This window comes from Indicator indicator, chromosome 16, assembly GCF_027791375.1.
Source record: "Indicator indicator isolate 239-I01 chromosome 16, UM_Iind_1.1, whole genome shotgun sequence".
Lineage (NCBI taxonomy): Eukaryota > Metazoa > Chordata > Aves > Piciformes > Indicatoridae > Indicator > Indicator indicator.
The window spans coordinates 14,704,211-14,731,458 of NC_072025.1; the positions used below are offsets into that span (position 1 = coordinate 14,704,211).

Here is a 27,248-nt window from a genome sequence, read left to right on the forward strand (position 1 = left end):
ACCTTTGGAACAACCCCAGCTCAAGAACAGCTTCGCTCCAGCTCCTTTGTGTCTGCACTCCAAGGACATTGAGGAGCTGGAGCAGGTCCAGAGAAGGCCAACAAAGTTGGTGAAGGGTCTGGTGAGGAGCAACTGAGGGAACTGGGGTTGTGGAACCTGGAGAAAAGGAGGCTGAGGGAAGACCTTTTCACTAACTCCCTAGAAGGAAGCTGGAGCCAGGTAGGGATTGCTCTCTTCTCCCACGGAACAAGCAACAGGACAAAAGGAAACTGCCTCGAGTTGCCCCAGGGGTGGTTTATGCTGGACATGAGGAAGAATTTCTTCCCCTTGAGGGTTGTCAAGGCCTGGCCCAGGCTGCCCAGGGCAGTGGTGGTGTCCCCATCCCTGGAGGGCTTTCAAAGCCCTGGGGATGTGGTGCTGAGGGCCATGGTTTGGTGGTGACCTGGCAGTGGTCTCTTCCAACCCAAACTCTTCAGTGATTCCACTATTTCAGGGCTGAGCCTGCAGGTTATTAATTTGCTTTTCATTACTCAGCAGAGGCTGCAGCAAATTAATGCCAAGAACATTCAAGCAGCAGAGTCCAGAGCCTTCACCTTCTGCCAGCAGGAAACTCTGACACCTCAGAACTGGCAGGAAGATTCGGGCAGCCCCAGCTGCAGCCTTCAGCTCATCGTGGCAGGGATTTGTTCCCTCAAAAGGTAAACATCAGTTCAGTTTGGTCTTCCTGACCATTGCTGGCTTGCCAAGGAACTAGAGGACAAGCCAACTGACAGAGATTTCTTCCCTTGCTGAGAGAGCAGGGCATCCACTGCTCGTCAGCTCTTCCAGAGAGAAGCAGCTGGCTGGAAGTGCTGAAATTCTGCAGGCTTCCAGCTCCAGGAGCCAGCAGCAATCAGAGAAAGGAGCCTCAAAAGCAAGGCAGCGAGGAGCTGCTTTCACCAGCAGGCTCCAAGCCTCTGTAAAACATCATGATGGATCACACTGGAGCATGGCCTGATCTCCTGGCCAGCAGGAGGACTGGCAGAAACAAAAGGAACCTGCCATGAGCCTTGTTTAGATGAAGAAAAGCCCTAACCACAGAGATGCCTTTACACCACCCACACTGCTTACTGTATGCACACAGAACTGAGTTCTCTTCAGCAATAGGTTCAAGCATAGTAGAATGGGTTTGGTGGGAAAAGACCTCCAAGATCATCAATTCCAACCATCAACCCAACACCACCATGGCCACTAAACCATGTCCCAAAGTGCCATGGCCACAGGTTCCTTGAACACCTCCAGGGATGGTGACTCCACCACCTCCCTGGGCAGCCTGTCCCAATGCCTGAGCACTCTTTCATCCCAACAGGAAGGTGGGTGGGCAGCTGCTGTCCCAAGCAGAGAGCAAACAGATCCCAAGCCAATAAATCCCAACCAAACAGTCCTGCTGTGGACAGCAGAACCCTAAGATGCCCTTAGGCTTAGAGCCCCTGCTCCAGACGTGGTGCCAGCCCAATATTGGTGAATAAGAAATTCAGGCATTGAGAGGTGGGTCCAAGCCAGCCTCAGGAAGATCAACAAGGCCTGGTGCAAGGTCCTGCACCTGGGTCGGGGCAATCCCAAGCAGAAATAGAGGCTGGGTGAGGAGTGGCTCAAGAACAGTCTGAAGGAGAAGGACCTGGGGGTGTTAGCTGATGAAAAACTCACCAGGAGCCAGCAATGGGCACTGGCAGCCCAGAAGGCAGCTGTGTGCTGGGCTGCATCAAAAGAAGGGCAGGGAGGGGATTCTGCCCCTTTACTCTGGTGAGAACCCACCTGGAGTCCTGTGTCCCAGCTCTGGAGTCCTCACCAGTAGAAGGACATGGACCAGCTGGAGAGGGTCCAGAGGAGGCCACAAAGATGATCAGAAGGTTGGAGAAACTCCCAGGCTGAGAGAATTGGGGCTGTTCAGCCTGGAGAAGAGAAGGCTCCAGGGAGAACTTAGAGCAGCCTTCCAGTGCCTGAAGAGGGCTCAAGGAGAGCTGGGGAAGGACTTTTTACAAGGGCTTGTAGTGATGGGATGAGGAGGAATGGCTTTGAGCTGGAAGAGGAGAGATTGAGACTGGAGATTAGGAAGAAATTCTTTATGGTGAGGGTGGTGAGACACTGGAACAGGTTGCCAAGGGAGGTTGTGAATGCCTCCTCCCTTGAGGTGTTCAAAGCCAGGTTGGATGAGGCCATGAACAGCCTGGACTAGTGGAAGGTGTCCCTGCCCATGGCAGGGGAGTTGAAACTAGATGATCTTGAAGGTGCCTTCCAACCCAAACCATTTTATGAATCTCTGAATCCTATGATCTCCCCCTCAAAAGCTTGCCTGCTAGAAACTTAGAACTTTGAGTTATTCCTTCCCTGCTCTGGGGAAATGTTAACTGCAATCAGGGAAAAGCTCCAGGGAGAAATAAAGGAGAAATAAAGGAGAAATAAAGGAGGCTTTATTTGCACTGGGAAGAGGAGTATCAAAAAAAAAAAAAAAGGAAAAAAAAAAAAAAAAAGCTGAATTTCCAAAGATGAAAATGTTTCCCCAAAGCCCCACTTGCTTCAGGAAAAAAAAAAAAAAAAAAAAAAAAAAAAGGCTTTTCCATCCTCCTGGCTGACAACAGCCTGGTGGGAGCTGACTCCAAGCAGTTGAGCTGTTTCATAGAGGAGCCTCGGTAGAGGCGAGCCTCCTGCTGCTGTTTGTTTTAATGCTTCCCACTGAATGTCAACGGAGACCAAAGAACGACAAGTACACAGAGATACTCACCATAAATGCCAGCCCTTGTTAGCCAAGTAAATTGTGTGCTTAGCTGAGTCTGAGAGGAATCTTTGCAGAGTAAACAGTGCCAGGAGCGTGAGGCAGAGTAAATATGTGAAGAAGACTCAAAGACATGAAGAACGACTCCGGAGGAATGCGGTGGAGCTGCCACCAAAGGCAGCTCTGCTGATGGGGAAGCTTGGCTAGACCTGGGTGAGGCAATGGAGCTTGGTGGGCATGCTGAGCTCCTCCTGCCACTGCTGACACCAGGGTTCCCATGTCTTCTCCTCCACCAAGCTAGCAGGCTTCAGTCGGAGAATCCCAGAATGGTTTGGGTGGGAAGGGAGCTTTAAAGTGCGTCCAGTCCAACGCCCTGCAGTCAGCAGGGGCAGCTGCAACTAGAGCAGGTTGCTCTCCCACCTCTCAGGGCAGCCTGGGCCAGGCTCTCACCACCCTCAGGGTCAAACATTTCTCCCATCTTTCCAGTCTCAATCTCCCTCTTCTAGTTCAAACCATCACCCCTTGGCCTCTCACAACAGGCCCTGCTCAAAAGTCTGTCCCCAGCTTTCTTCTCAGCCGCTTTAGGCACTGAAAGGCCACCAGAAGGTCTCCCTGGAGACTTCTTTTCTCCAGGCTGAACAACCCCAATTCTCTCAGCTTGACCTTACAGCAGAAGGCTTCCAGCCCTCCCAGCATTGCTGTGGCCTCCTCTGGCCCCTCTCCAACAGGTCCATGTCTCTGGGGTGCTGAGGACTCCAGAGCTGGCCCCAGCACTGCAGGGGGGGTCTCAGCAGAGCACAGCAGAGGGGCAGAATCCTCTCCTCCCCCTGCTGCCCACACTGCTGGGGATCAGCCCAGGACACAGCTGGGGCTGGGCTGGTAAAGCACAGTTCTGGCTCATGTTTGGCTTTGCACCCTGCCCCCAGCACCCCTAAGTCCTTCTTCACTTCCCTGAATCTCCTCTCACAGAACCCAAGTCCTCATCCAAGTTCTGCTTCTTGCCAGACACGAACCCAGGGCAGCTATCAAAGCTCATTCTCACTCATTAGGTTTCAGTCTTTGAAGTTCTTTCTGGTGCCCATATCAGGAGGTAATAATAGCATGTGAGTAATTAAAGCTGGAACTAAGACAGGAGGGAGGTGCAGCAGGGTCGTGTTGACTGCACAGGGGTGGTGACTCCTCAAGGCTTCAAGCCCAGAAAAGCAGCTCCAGCTTTTACCCTACCCTTAAATTCTACTCAAGGCAGCACAGTTAGCTCAGTCAGAGACCTCCAGGGCAGTTGAAGGCCATGAAGAACAAGCCCCAGAGTCAAGACAGGTTGTCACCATGCTGTCACCTTCCTCACAGCCCTAGCAAGAACATATCTCCTCCTCAGTAAGGTTTTATGTTTGTACTTTTGATTAACATTTACACCAGGACAAGGTGGCTGCAGCAACTCTTTTCCTTGTGCTTAAGAGCTTTCTCCTTCAAAACAAAGACCTCCTCCTGAGCAAAGCTCTTGCCAAAAAATCAACATCAAACTAGATGATCTTCAAGGTCCCTTCCAACTCAAACCATTCTAAGAATCTATGAATTCTGGGTTCAAAACACAGAAGGGCTGAGAAACAGACAATTTGGTCACACATCTTTTGCTGCCAAGGATATTAAAAAAAACAAACAACAACACAAACCACAAACCAGCAGCATTTTGAGAGCTAATTTAGAGGTTGTTGAAGGACTCAAATGAAGCCACGTTCTGCAGCTAAATGTTTCTCCTTCATAAAGTTCTGAATATCAGTTTCTCATGTCTCCCAGCCAGTTTTCCCCCAGTAACACCTTTGAGATGACTTACACTGATGACAGGATGATTGAATACAAAAAATCAGAGAGATAATGCATCTGACAGCTGGCTCATCATTCACAGTAGATTAAATTATTTTAGGAGATGTGAAGGAATTAATTTAAATGCCAGAAATAGGACCATAAGCTTTATTTAAGTTTCTTTTGTCATTATTTGTTACCTGCCCTTCTCATCCCCATCCTCCCACAGAGCAGCAGCAAAAGGTGAGGACATGGGTGGTGCAGAGGAGCTCCTGCACAGCTCAGGTGTCCCAAGACTCCTGGAAAGAAAGAATTCCCTGCCCAAGGCCCAAGGTAAAGCCTCCCTTCCCACAGGAAAGAGAAAGGGCTGCAGCCCTAACTCCTGGTGGTGATTTCACACCATCTAGTGGCATCAGTTCACCATGCAGATTCCAGCAGCTTCCAACACTCCATCACCAGGCAGGCTCTGCCTGCCCATCAAATTCACAGAAGCTTCTCAAACCAACAGAAGAATTTCTTCGGAATTCTTCCTATTGATGTTTTTTTTTTTCTTCTGATGAGATAATTAACTTCTTGTGAGCCAGTTGTAATTAGGCTGCGAATAATATCAGGCAATAGAACGTACTGCCCAGGGAGGTGGCTGAGTCACCAACCCTGGATGTGTTTAAAGGTCGTTTGGATGTGGTGCTTGGGGATATGGTTTAGGGGTGAACCTTGTGGAGTAGGGCTGTCAGTTGGTGATCCCGAGAGTCTTTTCTAGCCTGAACTTCTGATTCTGTGAATTCTGTGATAGCAACAGATCACTTCATCCAGCATCCCAACACAGACTGAACAGGGGTTGCTGCCCCTCTGCTAAGACTCCACCTGCTGTGCTGGGGCCAGCTCTGGAGTCCTCAGCATAGAAGAGACACGGACCTGTTGGAGAGGAGCAGAATGGAAGAGAATCAGAAGCAACCAGCACACAGGAGATCTAAGAAGTGATGATTAGGAGTGAACTGTGCAGGTTTGGTCAAGATGTGCTTGTGTGAAGATCAAAGCTCGGTTCCTAAAGTGCTTTCAGAGTTACCAAGAGCCTTGAACAACATCATTAACAGACTGTTTCTCGGGGGGGGGGGGGAAGCCGAGCCGGGACGGCCCCTCGGCAACAGGACAGGACAGGCAGATCCAAGGACAGGCCAAACCATGCCCCGTGGCCAGGCAGAGAGCCATCGGTGACTTACGCTGACTGCATTTGGCGGGGAGCGAGCTTAGGCCGCAGCTCCGCTTCCGCGCTGCGATTCAAGTCTGACCAATCAGCGTGCGGAACGCCGCCTGGCGTCATCACGCAGGGTGCGTGTTTACGTCAACGCGTCGCCGCCAGCCGCCACCCAGCCCCGGGTGCGTTGCCATGGCGAGCCCAGCGGGCGCGGCTCAGAGCCTGGGCGCCTCCCGCTGGGCACAGTGGACCCACTGCGGCCCCGGGGTTTGAGGAGGGTTCGGACCAGCCCCGGTACAGCGGGTCCGGGAGCCCTGAAGCCAAGTGAGACCCAAGCCTGGAGGGAATCCGAGGCCTCGCTGCGGCCTCTGGTGATCCCTGAGGCTGTGCTGGGGGTGCTTCCACCATGGCCTAGAGGATGGAGCCAGACCCTTGCCTTAAGGAAATGGTAGAAGCCGTCGTGCTGAGGGCTCTGTGTGCCCATTGAGGAAGAAGCGTCCAGTGAGGGAGTGGGAGGAGGCCCCTCCACGCTCCACCTTCCTGCCCCATGTTTGCTTTCCTCCTTGTCAAGCTGCCCTGAGCTTGAGCAGGGATGGAGACAAGATGTTGCTAGAGTTCATGGCCTGAGCTTCATGACCTGGGCTGTGTCTTGTCTGCTAAATTATGGTTTTATCTGCTTAGTGTAAATAAAGGTTGGAGTTGAGAGCAGAAATGCGATCCAGCAAGTTCATTGTGCCAGGAGCATCCTGGAGCTGGTATCTACCTGGAGGTTAATTAGTTAATTCATAGCCTGTAGGAAATGATTAATGGTGGAAAACAAAGGTTCAAATGTGAAGTTAAAACACATACATAATACCCAGCCAAACAAATCCATTGAAAGACCAAACTTCCAGACAAGAAAATGCACATCAGATGGGGAAACTGAGGCAAAGGATGAAGTCGCTTGGGTTTGAACCCTGGGTAATAGCTCTAAAGACCTCCAGTGAAGCTGAACTCTTAAACCACAGGCTTCAGTCAATTCTCAGGTTTAATGCAAATAAACTAAATCGAGTAAGTTACCCCCTTAAGAGAAAAAAAAAAAAGGAAATCCCAACAAACTGTCTTCTGTTTTTTTACCGTGACTCCTGTCAGAAGAAGCCACTGTCCATCTCTGTTGGCACTTCCACCTAGTTGACACCTGGCCCAATCTCTTACACAGGGGTTTAAAATCCCTAGGAGCCAGGGTTTCACTTGTCTTCGGTGCTCCCGGGCCCGCCGTACCGGGACTAGCTCCTCCCCAACCCTCCCCAAACCCCAGAGCCTGCAGGGGGTTCACCGGTGCCCAGCAGGGGGCAACAGCGCGCCGGGCCGCGCCCTTTGCTTGCCGCCATGGCAACGCGTGCGGCCCTCACTCCCAGACACCCTACCACGCACTCGTGGGTGGGTGTTGGTTGGCGGCGACGTTTGTACGTAAGGGTGGACGTTGCGTGGTGACGGCAGACGCCGCCGCGCGCTGATTGGTTCAATTTGAATCGCAGGGAACGCGGGGTGCAGTCCGTCTGAGGCAGTACAGAACCGGAGGGGCGGCGGTGGGCCTCTTTCGATCGCAATATCAGCCTCCTCCCCGAGACATGAAGTCAGCGTAAGTCAGCCTTTGCTCCCTGCCCGGCCACGGGGCACGGTTTGGCGTGGGTCTGGGTCTTCCCCGCCTGTCCCGCTCCTGAGGGGCCGGCCCGGATCGTTCCTGTCCCACTCCTGAGGGGCCGGCCCGGATCGCCCCTGTGCCGCTCCTGAAGGGCCGGCCCGGATCGTCCCCGTCCCGCTCCTGAGGGGCCGGCCCGGATCGCCCCTGTTCCACTCCTGAGGGGCCGGCCCGGATCGCCCCTGTCCCGCTCCTGAGGGGCCGGCCCGGATCGCCCCTGTCCCGCTCCTGAGGGGCCGGCCCGGATCGCCCCTGTCCCGCGCCTGAGGGGCCGGCCCGGATCGCCCCTGTCCCGCGCCTGAGGGGCCGGCCCGGATCGCCCCTGTCCCGCTCCTGAGGGGCCGGCCCGGATCGCCCCTGTCCCGCTCCTGAGGGGCCGGCCCGGATCGCCCCTGTCCCGCTCCTGAGGGGCCGGCCCGGATCGCCCCAGTCCCATTCCTGAGGGGTCGACCCTCACGCTTTCTCCTTACCACAGTAGGGCCAGGACGCCGCGGAGGCCGGCGCTGAAAAAACCGTCCAACCCCAGCCTGAAGGATCCCGTTGGGGTAAGCGCAGAGCCGCAGGGCAGGGCCGTGGTGAGGCCCCTCCGGTGAGGGCGCTCCTGGGGTACTCGGCCTGCTGCCATCCCTTGGGGCTGCTCGGAGGGAGAAGGGGCCCTGACCCCTCGAGCCTTCCTTCCCCAGGTGTACTGCAGAGTGCGGCCCCTCAGCCGCTCGGACCAGGAATGTTGCATCGAGGTGATCAACGAGACCACGGTACAGATCCACCCTCCCGAGGGCTATCGGATATTCCGCAACGGAGAGTACCGGGAGGTAAGGGAAGCATGCTTATGTGTCCTCTGTGCTGGAGCTGGCCTGAAGGGGCTGCATGGAGAATGAAGGATCGAGGGCCCTGTTGTTGAGGTTTTCTCAACGCAGGGGGGAAAGGGTGCAAAAAATGCACCCTTAGGCATCAAATGAAAAGGCTTTACCAAGGTGGAGGAAAGGGGTAAAAGGAACTAAAGCAAGGCTGACAAATGTTTAAACTGCTTGAAAGATGTTTTAATGTAGAAGTGCTGGGCTGATCCCCAGCAGTGTGGGCAGTAGGTGGAAGGAGACTTATTTTAAAGATCTTTGCAAACCTCGACAGTTCTCTGATTCTATCTTCTCTTCAGACTCAGTATTCATTTAAAGAAGTGTTTGGCACCCTCGTTGTGCAGAAGGAGCTTTTTGATGTGGTGGCTAAACCTCTGGTGGAAGATCTCATTCGTGGGAAAAATGGTAAGTGGTTTTATGAGGTTTGAGGTTTAAGGTTTATTGGCTAGGTAAAAAGGTGAACATCTTATTTGCAATAGCTCCCCTAAACAGCATCTTTGGAAGCTCTTCTTGCCTTTCACTTGGTAGGGCTTGATCTCCTGGGTGTTGTTTGGTATCGCTTTGCTGGTCCTTGAAATCTCTGGTTTATATCAGACTCCTCAGAAACAGTCATAACAAGTCAGCCCTGAGGAGAAGGACTTTGGAGTGCTCATGGGTGAAAAGCTGAATGTGAGCCAGACTGTGTGCTCCCAGCCTGGAGCCAACCTGTCCTGGGGTGATTCCCAGCATCGTGGGCAGCAGGGGGAGAGAGGAGATTCTGCCCCTCTGCTCAGACCCCACCTACGATGCTGGGGCCAGCTCTGGAGTCCTCAGCACAGCGGAGACATGGACCTGTTGGAGTGGGGTCAGAGGAGGCCAAAGCAATGCTGGGAGGGCTGGAAGCCTTCTGCTGTGAGGCCAGGCTGAGAGAGTTGGGGTTGTTCAGCCTGGAGAAGAGAAGGCTCCAGAGAGACCTTCTGGTGGCCTTCAGGAAGGGACAGACTTTGAGCAGGGGCTGTTGTGACAGGACAAGGGGTGGTGGTTTGAACTAATAGAGGGAGATGGAGACTGGAGAGAAGGGAGAAATGTTTGATCCTGAGGGTGGTGAGACCCTGGTCCAGATTGCCTGAAGCATTGATAGATGCCCTATCCCAGGACCCATTGCTGTTGAGGTTGGTTGGGTCTCTGAGCAAGCTGCTCTACTTGCAGATGCCCTTGCTGACTGCAAGGGGTTGGACTGGATGACCTTGAAAGGTCTCTTCCCACCCAAGCCAGCCTGATTTTGTGCAAACAGCAATGATGAGAGTGGCGTTTGCTGGGCTGGAATAATTTAATGTTAACTGACCGGGAGAAGTCATTCTATTTTACCATCTCTATTGGACTCAAGAAAGACAGGGTTTGTGCTTATAACTGAGCTTCTTTGGGGGACAGCAAATGTGATCACCCAACTCTCCTGTCCCTCCTAGGGCTGCTTTTCACCTATGGTGTGACGGGCAGTGGGAAAACCCACACCATGACAGGATCTCCTGGTGACGGAGGACTTCTCCCGCGGTGTCTGGATATGATCTTCAACAGCATAGGACCCTTCCAGGCCAAGCGATTTGTGAGTGGCTTTGCACTCAGTTCTCTCCAGCCTCCAACCAGTGGATAAAATGCTGTGTTTGAAGTGTTTATCTCCTGTCTAGATCTGTGACTAGAGCCCCTGAATAAGAAAAACAACCAGAAGAATCTTTGTTCCCATGAGATGTGAAGTGCAGGGCCAAGGAGGCAGGTGTAGGAGCTTGGGACAGACATCTCATGAAGGTGTATGGTCTGGCTGTAGCTAGAATTAATTAATTAACTTGAAAACAATGGGAAAAGAGAGGAACCTTTCTGAGATAGAGAATGAAATCTTACCACAGGAAAAAATTAAAATGGCCTAGAATACGTGAGGCTTTTCTTGTGGTCAAACATCTCTGGATTTTGGCTATCTAAAATATATTTGAAGTAACAGTGGAAGACTTTTTCCTTTAAGACCTTTTAGGAAGTATCTTGGAAATAGCTGTTTTCTGTGGAGGACATGGAATTTTTTAGTCTCCAGAACTGTTGATCAAGTCATCTGTTTTGCTGGCCAACATCATCTTTTCTCTAGTGTTTGTCACTCTGTTGTCTAAACCTTGCTGCTCAGGTTTTTAAGCTGGATGACAAGAATGGTGTGGAGGTTCAGTGTGAAGTAGATGCTCTGTTAGAGCGCCAGAAAAGAGATGCCATGCCCATGACAAAAACTCCCTCTGGCAAGTAAGTAACTGCTGTAACAAGAATGAACTTGATTAATCTCAGTCTTCTGTTCTGGCCTTTAACTTATCTGGTTTGGGAAAAAAAAGAAAAGAAAGAAAGACAATATAAATGGAAAGATAGGTTATCTGGAATCCCAGCATGGTGGGGTTTGGAAAGGACCTCTGAAAGTCATCCAGTCCAAGCCCCATGCTAAAGCAGAGGCACCCTGGGCATGTCACACAGGAGCACAGCCAGATGGATCTTGAAAGTTTCCAGAGGAGGAGACTTCACAACCTCTCCTGGCAGCCTTCTCCAGGGCTCCAGCACCCTCACACCAAAGACATTTCTCCTTCTGTTCAGGTGGAACCACTTAGGTTCCAGTTTGTGCCTGTTGCCCCTTGACCTGTTGCTGGGCACCACTGAGAAGAGTCTGGCCCCAGCCTTTTGCCCCTCACCCTTTAGCTCTTGCTGAGCATTGAGAGTATCCCCAAGGATCCCAGCATCACAATGGCCAGGTGGGTTTGGATGCTCTCCAGAGAAGGAGACTCCACAACCTCTCTGGGCAGCCTGCTCCAGGGCTCCAGCACCCTCACAACAACGAAGTTTCTCCTCAAGTTGAGGTGGAACTTCCTGTGTTCTAGTTTGTATCCATTGCCTCTTGTCCTGTCACTGGGTACCACTGACAAGAGTCTGGCCCCATCCTCTTGCCCCCCACCCTTTAGCTCTTTCTCTGCACTGATCAGATCCCCTCTCAGGCTGCTGTTCTCCAGGCTCAACAGCCCCAGGGCTCTCAGCCTTTCCTCCTCACAGAGATGCTCCAGGCCCCTCAGCATCTTTTGCAGCCTCCACTGGATTCTCCAATACTTCCCTATCTCATGAACTGAAGAGCCCAGATGTGAACCTAGTACTCCAGCTGTGGCCTCACTAGGGCAGAGTTAGAGGGAAATCCTAGAATGATAGGATGGTTTGGGTTGGAGGGGTCCTTTAAAGGCCATGTAGTATTTTGAGTGATTGCATAATTAAGTATTTGGATCAGAAGACTTGGAATCAGTCAACAGAAGTCTGGGGTTTGTACCTGTTAACCCATGAGTGAAGCTCCTTTTCAGACCATGCTGTCTGTCAACAGAGCTGGTGTTTTGGGTTTTGGGTTTTTTTTTATTGCATGGCTGCTGCCTGAGAAATTCCCTGTCTGTGGCTGCTCCACTACAATCACTTCGTGTGTGTGTGTGTTCACCAGGAGACAAATAGATCCAGAATTTGCTGACATGATCAACGTGCAAGACCACTGCAAAGTGGAAGAAGTGGATGAAGACAACGTCTACAGTGTCTTTGTCTCCTATATTGAGATCTACAACAACTACATCTATGACCTCTTGGAGGAAACCCCCTTTGAGCCTATCAAACCCAAGTTAGTTTCCTACTTGAACTCTGCTTTTGTGGGAGCTCCAGTGTGCCTTTGTGGTTTTGGTTTTGGCAAGTCTGGCTCAATTCACGGGAATCACTTAAAACCACCTTGAAAAGCTGATGGCCAAGGAGGCCAGACAGTAATATTCAAGTGTGTCATGTAGGTGGTGTGTTCCTGCTAAGGCTTGGTGCTTTCTCCCTCATTAAAATAGGAGATTAATAAGCAAATCTTTAATTTGTTAGACAGTGTGGTGTATCCCACTGAGATTCTATTTCAGCTAGTCCATGAATGCTGTTCCTAGCAGGTGAGTACAACTTGAAGAGTAAGCTGAAATAGCTGACTTTTTTTTTTTGGGCACAATCAGCCTTTTTTTTTTTTTTTTTTTTTAGTTTTGCACTTAATGAAGGTTTGCATGTTAATTCACTTTGTAATTTCCATAAAAGCAATAATTTTCTCATGAAGGAAATTCTGGCTGATGTCTAAAATCTTGAGACTTGGCGGGGGGGGAGAAAGAGGAAAAAAACCAATCTGCAAATTCAACTTTGAATGCATTTTCAGTTCTAAATCCATTAAAGAAAGGCCAATGCCAATTGATACATGTGTTAATTAAAGATTTACAAAGAGCAGAGCAAAACATGCTCTGTCTGAAACATCAAGAACTGTCTCCAAGGTACTGATGTGAGAAGGGCTTGAATAAAATGATTTGGCTTAATATTGTGCTTATGCCTTAACAAAAAAAAAAACCTAAAAAAACAGCCTGGGAAGAATTTTTGGATTGTTTCTACTTCTGGAAGCTTCAGTGTTAGTATATATGCAAAAGCAGAATGAACTTAATATGGTTTTTTTAACCCTGTTTTTTTGGTAGGTGGAACAGTTGCAACACTCCTGTGCGAAATGGTGACTTGATGTACGTGCATAAGTGTCAAAAAGAAAGCCAATTCTCTGTCAGTAGAAGCAGAAAATCAACTAAAAGAGACTGGCTCCCTCTCCTTTCTTGCTTCACTAGTGACTGTAGAACGCTGCTGAAGCCATCTTGCTTCTGCATGCATGTAGAAAACCAGTAGCTGCCACCCAAAGCCATGATTTGCAGTTAGAATTGCAATCAAATGTAGCTTCTAAATTAGAGCAGTAGCTGAAGTGTCACTAATCTTGGCTGGATGTGTGGCCCTGTGTGCTTCTTCCATTTGCTGTGTGGATGACTGGCGTCTTCACTCTGACTTTGGTACTTAAACAAAAGACAGTTTGTGTGATGAGATGTGTTGTGCACAAACCACTCAATTTTAGTGGCTTGTGGTTGTGTTTTCTCCCTGTCTTTAAAGACCTCCCCAATCCAAACTACTCCGTGAGGACCAGAATCACAACATGTATGTCACAGGCTGCACAGAAGTCGAGGTGAAGTCTACAGAAGAAGCTTTTGAAGTGTTTTGGAGAGGTAAAATCTTGCTCAGTTCAGTACAGAAGGGTTTATCCTGGACATCATCCTGCTGAAAAGAGAACTGACTGGTTAAATAAAAGCTTTTTTTCAGAGGGGTTTTTTTTTTTTTCTTACTTCTTCCCAGGTCAGAAGAAGAGGAGGATTGCAAACACTCAGCTGAATCGAGAGTCGAGTCGCTCTCACAGTGTGTTCATAATAAAGTTGGCTCAGGCACCCCTGGATGCTGATGGAGATAATGTGCTGCAGGTGAGTTCAGGTTCTTTAAGCAGAACTGTGTGGGCCATTTCATTTTTACAGAGTATATCTGGTTGGAAGAGACCTCCAAGATCACCCAGTCCAACCCTCAAACCAGCACTAAACCATGTCCCTAAGCACCAGGTCCACACAGTGCTTGAACACCTCCAGGGATGGTGACTCCAGCACTGCCCTGGGCAGATCATTCCACTGTTTGAGAACCCTTTCAATGAAAAAATATTTCCTAACATTCAGCCTGACCCTTCCCTGGTGCAGCTTGAAACCATTTCCTTTAGTCCTGTCCCTTGCCACCAAGGAGAAGAGGCTGCCCCCTCCTTGCTCCAGCCTCCCTTCAGGTGGTTGTAGAGAGCAATGAGGTCTCCCCTCAGCCTCCTCTTCTCCAGACTGAACACCCCCAGCTCAGATGCTCCTCATAGGCCATGTGCTCCAGGCCCTTCACCAGCCTCACTGCCCTTCTCTGGACACACTCAGATGTTAGGAAGAAATTCTCCTCCATGAGGGTGGTGATGCACTGGAACAGGTTGCCCAGAGAAGCTATGGAGGCTCCAAGCCTGGAAGTATTCAAAGCCAGGTTGGATGAGGCCTTTAGCAGCCTGGTTTGGTAGGAGGTGTACCTGCCCATGGCATGGTGCTTGAAACTAGATGATCTTGAAGGTCCCTTCCAACCCAAGCCATTCTGTGATTCTCTGATATTCTAAGCATGGAGGCTGGTTTGAAGGAGCTAGGGTGTTCCCCTCAGCCCTGGTAGAAGGAATCATGTATGTTCTGTGACAGGAGAAAGAGCAGATCATCCTGAGCCAGCTGTCACTGGTGGATCTGGCTGGAAGTGAAAGGACAAACAGAACCAAAGCTGAAGGCAGCAGGTTGCGAGAGGCAGGTATGTGCCACCTTCAGGCAGCCTGGTGACTTCATGTGCTAATCCATGTTCATGTCACTCTTGTCTCCTAGAGAAGGCAGCACAGGATGAATTGAAGAGTTCTCTTGTGATCTTCAGTTGTCTGATTTGATGATCTTAAACCTTCCACTACTGGAAAGTAGAAGTTTTTAGCAACACTTGGGTTCATTGGAGCAGTTCTCTACACATAAACTTAACTGGAGTTTACAACTTAACCAGTTTCTTCTCAAATAACCTGCTCAATAATTTGAGAACCTGATCCAAATGGCTGCTGACAGATTCATTTTATTTTCCTTGTGTTTCTTTTTCTTTAAGGTAATATTAACCAGTCACTCATGACACTAAGAACCTGCATTGAAGTCCTAAGGGAAAACCAGATGTATGGAACAAATAAGGTATGCAGCTCCTTAATTATCCTTTGATTTGATGAAGGTGTGGTGTCATGAAAGCTTGCTAGATCTTTTCTGTACTTCATTTTAAGATGGTGCCCTACAGAGACTCCAAACTGACTCATCTCTTCAAGAACTATTTTGATGGGGAAGGAAAAGTCCGTATGATTGTGTGTGTTAACCCTAAAGCTGAGGACTACGAGGAGAGCTTGGTAACTCCATGCAGATTTTAACCTCATTCCATCCATCTTCTTTCCTCTGTGTCGCTGAATTCTTGTTTAGTAGGTCAGAGGAATGATAAATTTCCTTGCCTAGGCACTTGAGATGATACTCAAATATAATATTGTAGGGCAACTATAGGCCAGAGAGAAGGAAGAAAACTTTTATGCTGAGGGTGGTAAGACCCTGGCCCAGGTAGCCCAGGGAGGTGATAGATTCCCCATCCCTGGAGATGGTAGACATTAGGAAGAAATTCTTCCCCGTGAGGGCAGTGAGGCACTGGAACAAGTTGACCAGAGAAGCTGTGGAGACTCCAAGCCTGGCAGTGTTCAAAGCCAGGTTGGATGAGGCTTTGAGCAACCTGCTCTAGTTGCAGATGTCCCTGCTGACTGCAAGGAGGTTGGACTAGATAGCCTTTGAAGGTCCCTTCCAAGGCAAACCATTCTATGATTCGTTCTAAATGTGCCCTCAATTTCTTTATTTTTCCTTCTTAAAATGACACCTGCTACTTGTTTCCAAACCAGAAGTCCAAAGAACCACATTTAGGTGTTTAATCCTTCCTATGACTGTACTTGGCAAGACTTCAGCTGTCTCACAGTGCTGGGTGGTGGTGATGGGAGGTGATACTGAGCAGCTTCTGGATGTTCTGCTTCAGAACCTCAACTAGTTGGGAACTCCTTGAGACGACAGCTTGATAACAGCCCCTCTAGTACTTTCGTTGGCCTTCAAACTGACACTCTGCTGCTTCTGGCTAGTTGTTAACCTTGCTTCTGTTCTTTCACAGCAAGTCATGCGCTTTGCAGAGATGACCCAAGAGGTAGAAGTTGCCAGACCTGTTGATAGAGTCCTCTGTGGGCTAACCCCAGGCCGGCGCTACAGGAACCAGGCCTTCAGAGAGGAGCTGTCCCGCAAACTGGAGCTGCGGGGTGGGCCCATAGGTGGAGGTGAGTGCTGCAGTCTGTGGTGAGGGCAGCACAGGGTCTTCTGCTGGCAGCTGAGCCTGTGCTGAAATGCTGTTTGAGCCTTGGAAATGCAAAAGGAATGCCAGCGTGGTGGGGTTGGAAGGGACCTCTGGAGATCATCCACTCTGACCCCCCTGCTCAAGCAGGGCATTCACAGCAGCTTACCTGGAACCACAGTGGCCAGGTGGGTTTGGAAGCTCTCTGGAGAAGGAGACTCCACAACCTCTCTGAGCAGCCAGCACACTCACACCAAGGAAGTTTCTCCTCCTGTTCAGATGGAACCTCCTGGAGTCCAGTTTGTGCCCATTGCCCCTTGTCCTGTCAGTGAGCACCACTGAGAAGAGTCTGGCCCCATCCTCTTGCTCCCCAGCCTGTATCTCTTGCTGAGCATTGAGAACATTCCCTCTCAGGCTGTTCTTCTCCATGCTCAACAGCCCCAGGGCTCTCAGCCTTTCCTCCTCAGAGATGCTCCAGGCCCCTCAGCAGCCTCTTCTGGACTCTCTCCGATAATTTCCTGTCTCTCATGAGCTGGGGAACCCACAGCTGGACCCAGTACTGCAGATGTGGGCTCACTGGGCCACAGTAGATGGGGAGGAGAAGGCCCTCTACCTGCTGGCTGCACTCTTCTTCATGCATGCACCCCAGGAGACCATTGTCCTTTCTTGACCACAAGGGCCCATTGCTGCCTCACAGTGTCCTTGTTGTCCACCAGTACTCCCAGGTCCTGCTCTGTAGAGCTGCTTTCCAGCAGGCCAACCTCTCTTCACCTGTACTGATGCAGGGGCTTATTCCTCCCTATGTCCAGGACCCTGCACTTGCCCTTGGTGAACTTCTTCATGTTCTGATGGGAGGAATTTCACTTAATTGTGAACCTTCTCTGCCACAGTTCCTGCTCTTTTTCTACTGCAGTGCTACCTGTAGTAGTTCCTGTGTAAGTCTGAGAGTAATTCTTTTAATTGAGCTGAATTCATGGTCTCGTTATTGCAGCACCGGGAGGGAAATGTGTGCTGAGGGTGGTACTTTGTATGCTTAGGCCCCACTTTAGATATCAAGAGTTGCCTGGAGCTATTCCAAAGCCATGAATCAAGAATGTCACACCGAATCTTTTCTCAACACTGTCATCTCTGAAGACTTCTTCTCATCAATGCTTCTGTCTGCTCCACAGTGCTGCGGAATGAACGATCCTGGGCTGGCCTCTATCAGGTGGAATTGTCCTGCTTTTTTTTTTTTTTTTTGTGTTTGCTGACAGACTCTCTTGGCTCTCAACCCCACAGATACAGAAGAGCAGTTTGGTGGTTCAGAAACCTTCTTGCAGAACTTCCCTCCGTTGCCTCCCTGTGAGCTGTTGGACATTAATGACGATCAGATGCTGCCAAAGCTGATTGAGGTCCTGGAAAAACGCAGGCAGATGAGACAAAGTTTGTCAGAGGAGTTCTCCAAAAATGGTAAGAGCTGGAACATCAGTCTGGAGCTGGAGGGTTTGGCATCCTTTGGACCCTTTACTCAAGGGATCTCATGAAAGAAGCAACTTGTCTTTGAGGGGGAAAAAAAAAAAAAAAGAAAAAAAAAATCCTGGTAGCATGAAACAGGGAGGAGAAAACCAGACCTCCTCCTGCTATGGAGATGCTGTGAGAAAATTAAAGTTATTTGATTCTCTTGCAGCTCTTGCATTCAAAAAAATACTGCAGGATTTTGACACCAATGTTGCATCCAAGGAGAAGTATTTTCAAGGAAAGCTGTCTGAAAAAGAGAAAACAATAACAGGGCAGAAAACAGAGCTGGAACGGCTGGAGAAGAAAATTAAGACTTTGGAATACAAGGTCAGGTTATTTTCTCTTCCTAGCTTCTTGACATCCTTCACCTATCTGGGCTTGTGTAAAGCCTTTGACAAAGTTCCCCACAACATCCTTCCATCTAAGCTGGGCAGCTATGAGTTTGATGGGTGGACTGTCCAGTGGATAAGGAATTGGTTGGATGATTGCATTCAAAGGGGAGCAGTCATCAGCTCTATGTTCAGATGGAGACTGGTGACAAGTGGTGTCCTTCAGGGGTCCTTAGTGAGACCAGTGCTGGTCAATATCCTCATCAACGACACAGCAAGATTGAGGGCACCCTCAGCAAGTCTGCAAATGACACCAAGCTGAGTGGTGAGGCTGATAAGAATGAAGGATGGGTGCCATCCAGAGGGACCTGGGCAGGCTGGAGAAGTGGGCTGAGGACAGTCTCATGAGGTTCAATAAGGCTAAGTGCAAGGTCCTGCACCTAGGTCAGAGCAGTCCTCAGTATCACTCCAGGCTGGGGGATGATGAGATTGAGAGCAGCCCTGTGAAAGAGGACTTGGGAATGCTGGTGGACATGACCCAGTCACGGGCACTTGTAGCCCAGAAGGCCAGTGGCAGCCTGGACTGCATCAAAAGCAACATAGCCAGCAGATGAGAGGTGATTCTTCCACTTCACTTTGCTCTACTGAGACCTCACCTGCAGTGCTGTGTCCAGCTCTGAAACCCCCAACGTAAGAGGGACATGGGCCTGCTGGAGTGGGTCCAAAGGAGGCCACAAAGATGATCAGAGGGCTGGAGCACCTCTCCTATAAGGACAGGCTGAGGGATTTGGGGCTGTTCAGCCTGAGGAAGAGAAGGCTCCAGGGGAGACCTTAGAGTCCTTCAGGAGGGCCTGTGGGGAGAGGACAAGGAGCAATGATTTGCAACTGAAGCAGGGGACATTTGGGTTGGACATCAGGAGGAAGCTCTTCACAACGAGGGTGGTGGAACAGGTTGCCCAGAGATGTGGTTGAGGCCCCATCCCTGGAGACATTCAAGGTCAGACTTGGTGGGGCCCTGAGCAACCTGATCTAGCTGGGGGTGTCATTGGTTACTGAAGGGGGAGCTGGACAAGATGACCTTTGAGGGTCTCTTCCAACCCAATTCTGTGACTGGGAGTCATCTGCAGGATCAGTGTTAGCAACAAGATGAAAAATGCTCTGTGAAGAGCTTCAGTGAACATTTTTTTTTGTGTTTTCTCATGAAGTAAAACTTTGACTGCATTAAAATGGACACCCTCAGCTGTTCAATGCCTGAACCTTTTTGGTGTGGGGACTCTTCTCTGGAGCTAGTTGTACAACAGCCAACATCTCCCAGTCGGTGTTACCCATTCAGCAGATCCAGTGATTCTGGGCTTGCTTGGTTGTGCCACTCAGCCAGTTTTCTTCCTCTCTTCCTCCAGATTGAGATTCTAGAGAAAACCACCACCATTTATGAAGAAGACAAACGCAGCCTTCAGCAAGAGCTGGAGAACAAGAACCAGAAGCTGCAGCGTCAGGCTTCTGACAAGCGGAGGCTGGAGGCACGCTTGCAGGGCATGGTGACAGAAACAACCATGAAATGGGAGAAGGAGTGTGTAAGTGACTGCTGGGGCTGCTGGAGAGGGCTGCTGGAGCAATGCTGGAGGAGCTTGGCTGGCTTTGCTTTGGGAAGGAAGAGCCCCAAACAACCTGCCCTGCAATGGTGCCAGGGATGGGACATCTCCCACCTCTTTGGGCAGCCTGAGCCAGGCTCTCACCACCCTCAGGGTCAAACATTTCTTCCTTCTCCCCAGTCTAAATCTCCCTCTTTTAGTCCAAACCATCACCCCTTGTCCTGTCACAACAAGCTCTGCTCAAAAGTCTGTCCCCATCTTCTAGGCCTTCTGTAAGCACTGAAAGGCTTCGATAACATTTCCCCATTCTCTCCCTGTTCTTTTGGGTTTGTGGCACTCCAAGAGGGCTTCTCACCATGTCAGTAGAAGCCTAATGTCAGAATTTCCACTTTTATCCTCAACTCTTTCTCAGATACAGAATTGAGAAGCAATAAGGAAAGGAACTTGTGGACAGAAGGGTGACCATGAGCCAGCAATGTGCCCTTGAGGCCAAAAAAAGCCAAGGGAGTTCTGGGGTGCATTAGAAGGGGTGTGGTTGGCAGTTCAAGAGGTTCTCCTCCCCTTCTATTCTGCCCTGGTGAGGCCACATCTGGAATATTGTGTCCAGTTCTGGGCCCCTCAGTTCAGGAAGGACTTCAAGGAACTGCTTGCAGGACTCCAGCACAGAGCCACAAAGATGCTGAAGGGAGTGGAACATCTCCCTGCTGAGGAAAGGCTGAGGAAGCTGGGGCTCTTTAGCTTGGAGAAGAAGAGACTGAGAGGTGACCTCTTTCATGTTGATAAAGATGTGAAGGGTGAGTGTCAGGAGAACAGAGCCAGGCTCTGCTCAGTGATGTCCAATGATAGGACAAGGGGCAGTGGTGCAAGCTGGAGCAGAGGAGGTTCCATGTGAACATAAGGAAAAACTTTTTCACTGTGAGGGTGACAGAGCCCTGGAACAGGCTGCCCAGAGAGGTTGTGGAGTCTCCTTCTCTGGAGACATTCAAACCCCACCTGGATACATTCCTGTGTGACCTACTGTAGGTGACCTTGCTGTGGCAGGGGGGTTGGACTGGATGATCTTTTGAGGTCCCTTCCAACCCCTAACATCTTGTGATTCTGTGAAATCTGAGGGATGATCTTACTGCTGCAGGACTATTTACTGCTTCAGGACCATTGATAGAGTTAACCATGCTCTCATTTGTCATCATTCAGGAAGCAAAATGCTGATGGCATCAACTGAAAAGTCTGATTTGAGTTTGCTCTAGCCATTGTTTCCAGCAGCTTGTACCTCCCTGGGGAGGAATTCCATTCCATGTGGAATATCTCATTGCCTTCAACCTTTCAGCCCAACTCCCTGTGTGAGGTCCTTCACGCTGTCCCTCCCTTGTAGGAGCGTCGTGTAGCAGCAAAGCAGCTGGAGATGCAGAACAAACTGTGGGTGAAAGATGAAAAGCTGAAGCAACTGAAAGCCATTGTGACAGAACCAAAGAATGAAAAACCAGAGAGGCCTTCCCGGGAGAGAGACCGAGAGAAGCCTGTTCCCAGATCCGTCTCTCCTTCACCAGCGCCTGTAAGTTGCCTTGAAAACGCTTTTGGATAGAGGGGAGAAGCAGACTTAGAAGAATGAGCTAGGTGCAGACCACTTTAGTGGCCACTGAGTTGGGCTAACTTCAACTTGGTTTGGAATTCTTTGCCTCCTGTTGCATTTATCTTTATTTGTGCCCCTCTCTCCCGATGCCGCTGGTGTCGAGCGGCTCTTAACGCTCTCACCGCCACACCGTACTCCTAGAGCAGCTGGATTGGCACTCTGCAGGTTGTATTGATTTTGGTTTGTTGATGTTTTCTGTGTGCTCACTAACTTCTTTCCTGTTCTCTGCAGCCTTCTAGTAACCTCCTTGCTCAGGTGCCCCAGAGCCAGCAGGTGGTGAGCAGCCCTCAGGTGCACAGACGTTCTAATTCTTGTAGCAGCATTTCTGTGGCCTCCTGTGTTCTGGAATGGGAGCAGAAAACTCCTTCGCACAAGCAGACCAGTGGCACACCCAGTGCAAGGACTAGACATCAAGAACAAAATAGAGACTTTAACACCTCAGACAGAAGGAGAGGGAAGTGCTGGACTGGAGTCATTGAGGTTCCCAGGCGTAGAGATGAGCTAGAGATAGAAGAGGATCAATGCTGCAGGGTTAGTGCTGCTCCTCTCAAACGTAGTGTTGCTTGGTCTGGCTCCAAAGCTCCTTACAACAGCTCTGGCCCTCAGCACACCTAACCTAGAGTAGAGTTCTCCCCTCAGTGTATCTCTTGTAGATTAGTACTGCTTCCAAATCCAGTCTCACTGCTTATTCTCTTAGAATTCTCTGTTTAGAAACTCCTTACAAGCAGCCTGTGTGTTTCTTGCTGGCACCTAGATAGCCCTTGCAAGGAGCTCTGAACTAGCTAGACCTTTCCTCTGGCCATGAGTGTCCTCATGTTTTAACCTGTGTCTTGTCTCCTCACATCTTTCTTGCAGCCTGCAATCTGCTTTGGGGCAGGTTAAAAGGTGTTTTTTATGAACCATATCTGCTGGAAATGGTGCTTGGGCAAACATTTTGCTTGTGTGACTCTTTAATTTGAACTCTCTGCCCTGATTTTCACATCTGTGTTAAAGCTCTGGGGGCTTTGCTTACAGGTGGGAGGACTCTTTCTTTCCACTAAAGCCCTGTTTGTAGTGGTGATGTCTCTGTCATGTTTTCTCACTGTCACAGTGGCTCAGGGAAATCAAAAGCAATTGTACAAAGGAGAAAAGTTCAGTCAATTCAGTCTGGAGTGTTCTTCAAACTCTCCATCACTTGCTGGACCCTCTGGAGCCAGGGACAGGCTTTTAAGCAAATATTATTCCAATTAATTAATAAACCACCCACTGTCAGCAGAGTAAGACATGTGAGCAACACCTTTTTCTGTGTCTGCCACAGTCAAACATGACCAGCAGTAGCTTGCCCTCCTCTCCTCAGAGCCTCTAAGGCACCTTGGCAGAATTGTTTCCAAAAACCATCAGTGGAACTAAGTGCTTGCCTTCTAAAAGGGGGGGTGAAAAAGTATTTGAATTCCCTTTTTTGTTGTCATTTTAATGGCAGGGTTTGTTTTTTTTGTTTTTTTGGTTTTTTTGCTGAAAGCCACATTTCCCTAGAGAAGTGGAATTTTTGAAGAGCTGCTTTAGACTTGTAAGGAGTTTGTCTGGGAAGGCTACAGCCAATCTCATGGCCCCCTCCCTGGAGGTGTTCAAGGCCAGGTTGGATGAGGCCTTGAGCAGTTTGGTGTACTGGAAGGTGTTCCTGCCCATGGTGGGGAGGTTGGTCCCTTACAACCCAACCCATTCTATGCCTGTTGGTCAAAGAAATCCTAATTGATGCTCATCTGAGGATGAGGTTTGCATGTCTAGGCTTGGAACATAACCTTAGCATGATTCAGAGGTCTCTAAAATGAAGTGTGCAAAGGGAACAGAGCCTATAAATATTAATTCAAAAGCTTATTAAGAAGTCCTAAAGGGCCTGAGGTTTTTAAGCAAGTTTCCAGAATGTTCTGATTTTCCTGAGCAACTGCCAATAATGATCATAAAATACAAATACCCAAACTTTGATCATGTCTCATGGATTTCCAACAGCTGAGCTCAGGAATGTCAGCACAGAGGCTGATTCCTCTGCTGTTATTTACTCAGGAGTGAGGAGCTCAGGAATCCTTTGGAGATGTTGGAAATCCATACTTGGATCTGCTTGCTTTGCTACCTCAGAATTACGTTTTCAATGCCTGAATGTTTCAATGAAAAGATGAATTTGTCTTTTCCGTTTGGTTAATATGTTCATAGCAATCTGTTTGGATTTGGGAACTCAGGAGGAGTGAAGAACAAGGAGCAATGAATGGTTTGAAATTAAGAGAGAGTAGATTTAGACTGGAGAGAAGGAAGAAATGTTTGAGGCTGGTGAGACCCTCACCCAGGTTGCCCAGAGAGGTGGGAGACGCTCCATGCCTGGAATCATTCCAGATATGGTTGGTTGAGGCTCTGAGCAACCTGATCTAGCTGAAGGTGACTGCAAGGTGGGTCGGACTAGATGACCTCTAGAGGTCCCTTCCCACCCAAACTGTGATTCTAGATCCTCCCTGAGGAAACTTTACTAGGTGTGGAACGCCAGGGATTGGCCAACAGCTCAAACGGACAAGGCGCAGGGCGATTGGTGCTCAAACTGTCCATGAGCTCAGTCAAAGCTCTTGGTCTCTCTGAAAGCACTTCAGGAGCCAAGCTTTGAGCTTCACATCTTAACCAAACCTGCCCAGCTGGCTCCTGCTGATCACCTCTGAGATCCCCTGTGTGCTGATTTGCTCTGCTTCTCTTCCACCCTGCTCAGAGCGCTGCTCCAGTTCGCCTCAGGCACAGACGGTCCCGCTCGGCCGGGGAGAGGTGGGTGGACCACAAACCACCTTCCCACCTGCCCACTGACACAGTCCTGCAGCCACACGTCCCCCACGCCATCACAGTGGCAGCTGCCAGCGAAAAGGCCCTGGCTAAGTGTGACAAGTACATGCTGACACACCAGGAGCTGGCCTCTGATGGGGAGATTGAAACCAAGCTCATTAAGGTAAAAGCAAACTCGCTGATAACCTCGGGAGGTTTAATCAGGACAAGCGCCGGGTTCTGCAGCTGGGGAGAGGGAACAACAGGCAGCAGGACAGGTTAAGAGCTGCCCTGCTGGAAAGCAGCTCCACAGAGAAAGACCTTGGAGTGCTGCTGGACAGCAAGTTCTCCATGGAACAGCAATGTGCTCTTGTGGCCAAGAGAGCCAATTGGATCTTGGGATGGATCAAGAAAGGTGTCCAGCAGGTCTAGGGAAGTTCTTCTGCCTCCCTACTCTGCCCTGGTGAGACCACACCTGGAATCCTGTGACCAGTTTTGGGCTCCCCAGTTCAAGAGAGACAGAGACCTGCTGGAGAGAGTCCAACAGAGAGCCACAAGGATGATATGGGGACTTGAGCATCTCCCCTGTGAAGAGAGACTGAGAGCCCTGGGGCTGTTTAGTCTGGAGAAGAGAAGGCTGAGAGGAGATCTGATCAATGTCTATCAATATCTGAGGGGTGGGTGTCAAGTGGAGGGGGCCAGGCTCTTTTCAGTGGTTCACAGTGATAAGACAAGGAACAATGGGTTCAAACTAGAAGATTTCAGCTCAACATGAGGAGAAACTTCTTTACAGTGAGGGTGACAGAGCCCTGGAACAGGCTGCCCAGTGGGGTTGTGGAGTCTCCTTCTCTGGAGACTTTCAAAACCCTTCTGGATGCATTCCTGTGCAGACTACCTTAAGTGATCCTGCTCTGGCAGGGGGGTTGGACCTGATGATCTCTTGAGGTCCCTTCCAACCTCTGATATACTGTGAGACTGTGATACTGATGCTGTAATACTGTGATAACCCTCTCCAAAACCTCCTTCCAGAGGCTGTGCTTACAAAAAGGCTGTGTTTGACTCCAGCTGTGAAAGATGCCATTTGGAAGTCTTGTACAGGTGGATTCAAAGGAGCTTTTAGAGCCTGGAAATGCTTCTCTTGAAGTTTGTCATTGCTTCATATCAACCACTGGGCAAGGGTTAGGGCTGAGCTGGCCACTAGATGAACAACAAATGCTCTCTGGTTTCTCTCTCTCTCACCATTTCCCCTGAACTGAATTAATTTTTTCCCTAGTAAAATGCAATAATCCTTTTGGAACAAAAGTTTATCTTAGAGTTGTGGCTGCAGCTGGTCTTGTGGAATCAGTCTTGGGCTGATGATGTTTGATTCCCACCAACAGAGTCACTCTTGGGGTGATGTTATTTGGCCTCCACCAGCAGAGTCACTCTTGGGGTGATTTTATTTGGCCTCCACCAGCAGAGTCACTCTTGGGGTGATGTTATTTGACTTCCACCAGAACTATGACTAAGCTTGCTGCAGACTTGGATGCTCAGATGCTCCAGAACATTAATTTCTAGTAGTCACCAGGCAAACAAACTGAGACAGCCCAAGCTTTGAAAACTTGCAGTGGTTCTGGCCCAAAGTGCTGAGTGGCCTTACTTAAGGCAAACTGAGAGCTTTGGAATTTGTAGCAAGAAGCTTTTGGTTCCTTTTCCCTACAGTCATGGGTGTAGGGAATGATGTCCAATGATGTCTTTTTTTTTTTTTTTTTTTTTAGGTTGTTTTTTTTTTCTTCTTCTTCCAATGATGTCTTTTTAGGTTTTTTGAGGTTTAAAAAGCTCTCCTTCTTTTAGGGTAACCTTGTAGGTTCCATCACTGACAACATTCCTGTTCGTGCTGTGGGGTGGAACTGTTGAAGCTAAGCCCATGACATGGTTTCTGTGGTGGCACTTAATCATCACCATCATCATCATCACCATGGAGAAATATTTGTCCTGACATTGCCTGCTCTTTAGGTTTCCTGCATGATGATTGGGGTGGATGGTGTTGACTCCTCATTGTCCTCTGTGTGGTGAGAGAAGATGGCTAATGGAGGACTGTGACTTGCTGGCTGCTAACCTGCAAGCAGTGAGAGCTGTAAGCACTTAACTCATGTGACAGCTCGAGCTGTAGCCATCAAACTGTACCTTGTCAACTGCTTTTGCTTTCCAGGGTGATGTTTTCAAAACCAGGGGTGGTGGCCAGGCTGTGCAGTTCACAGAGATCGAGACTCTGAAGCAGGAATCTCCAACTGGGTGAGTTGTGGGCCTCGTGTTAGGGGGTGTGATTCCAGCAGCACCCAGGAAGTTGTTCAGTCTACCTTGAAATCACACAGAAGGAACTCAGAGTGGCTTCTAGGTGCTGTAGCTGCTTTTAGGGTTGGTGTGCTGCTGAAAGCAAGGTGTGTACTTAGAATGGAGTAGGAGATGTGTCCCTGTGAGTGAGGATCTGTCCACATACCTGATGGTGGTCACCTTTTTGGTTTCCCCACATTCTCCTCTTCCAGGAGAAAGAGAAGGTCATCCCCTTCCAATCCTGACCCACCTGAGGATGCTGCAGACTCTGAATGGACTGATGTAGAAACCAGGGTAAGCTAAAAAGGAAGGAGGGGGACATCTCATGCTTGACGTGGGGGATAATTCAGGGGGATGCTGACTGAGTGAGGGATAAGCAGGAGATGCTGATTTTCTTTTTCTGTCTCCTCAGTGTTCTGTGGCAGTGGAGATGAGGGCAGGATCAGTTCTTGGACCTGGCTATCAGCATCATGCTCAGCCCAAGTAAGTGCAACCCTCCTTTGTAGCTGGGATGTTTCATTCTCTTGCCTCATGGCATCTACAGTGAGAACTTCACCTCCATTTATGTGTCTTCAGAGAGATTTAAATTACCTCAGTCTTCATTTCAGGGTGGTTTAGGGGAAGGGGGGAACTGAGGCAGTTTGTGAAATGTCTAGGGAAAGGTCATGGAATAACTGAATAGTTTTGGTTGGAAGAGACCTTTAAGATCTTGGAGTCAACCATTCACCCAGCACTGCCAGGTCACCTCTAAACCATGGCCCTCAGCACCACATCTCTGTGGCTTTGAAACCCTTCTAGCAATGGGGACTGCACCACTGCTCCGGGCAGCCTGGGCCAGGGGAACCCTCAAGGAGAATGAATTGTTCCTCATGTCCAGCCTAAACCTCCCCAGGGGCAGCTGGAGGCCATTTCCTATTGTCTTATCACTTGTTTCTTGGGGAGAAGAGACCAACCCCACCTGGCTCCAAGCTTCTTTCAGACAGCTGTAGAGAGTCAGAAGGTCTCCCTTCAGCCTCCTTTTCTCCAGGCTGAACAAGCCCAG

The 27,248-nt window shown here is 49.6% G+C and overlaps 1 protein-coding gene across 1 annotated transcript; it reads left to right on the forward strand.

Annotated features, from left to right (window-relative positions):
- The first annotated feature begins 7,357 nt into the window (after nt 1–7,357).
- Nucleotides 7,358–26,693, forward strand: KIF23 (kinesin family member 23). The gene is made up of 23 exons (XM_054387735.1): nt 7,358–7,368; nt 7,904–7,973; nt 8,112–8,240; nt 8,582–8,687; nt 9,728–9,864; nt 10,429–10,538; nt 11,755–11,925; nt 12,788–12,829; nt 13,242–13,354; nt 13,482–13,603; nt 14,387–14,489; nt 14,823–14,902; nt 14,989–15,108; nt 15,900–16,059; nt 17,361–17,522; nt 17,740–17,897; nt 19,300–19,473; nt 20,864–21,043; nt 21,353–21,651; nt 23,825–24,077; nt 26,085–26,167; nt 26,419–26,500; nt 26,619–26,693. Exons 1-23 carry the CDS (start codon nt 7,358–7,360, stop codon nt 26,691–26,693), a joined length of 2,940 nt encoding a protein of 979 aa, XP_054243710.1.
- Nucleotides 26,694–27,248: the final 555 nt, after the last annotated feature.

Coding starts and splice junctions, on each gene's coding strand:
- KIF23 (XM_054387735.1), top strand. Junction 7,974..8,111: donor GCCTGAAGGATCCCGTTGGG/GTAAGCGCAGAG, acceptor TTCCTTCCCCAG/GTGTACTGCAGAGTGCGGCC. Junction 9,865..10,428: donor CCTTCCAGGCCAAGCGATTT/GTGAGTGGCTTT, acceptor CTTGCTGCTCAG/GTTTTTAAGCTGGATGACAA.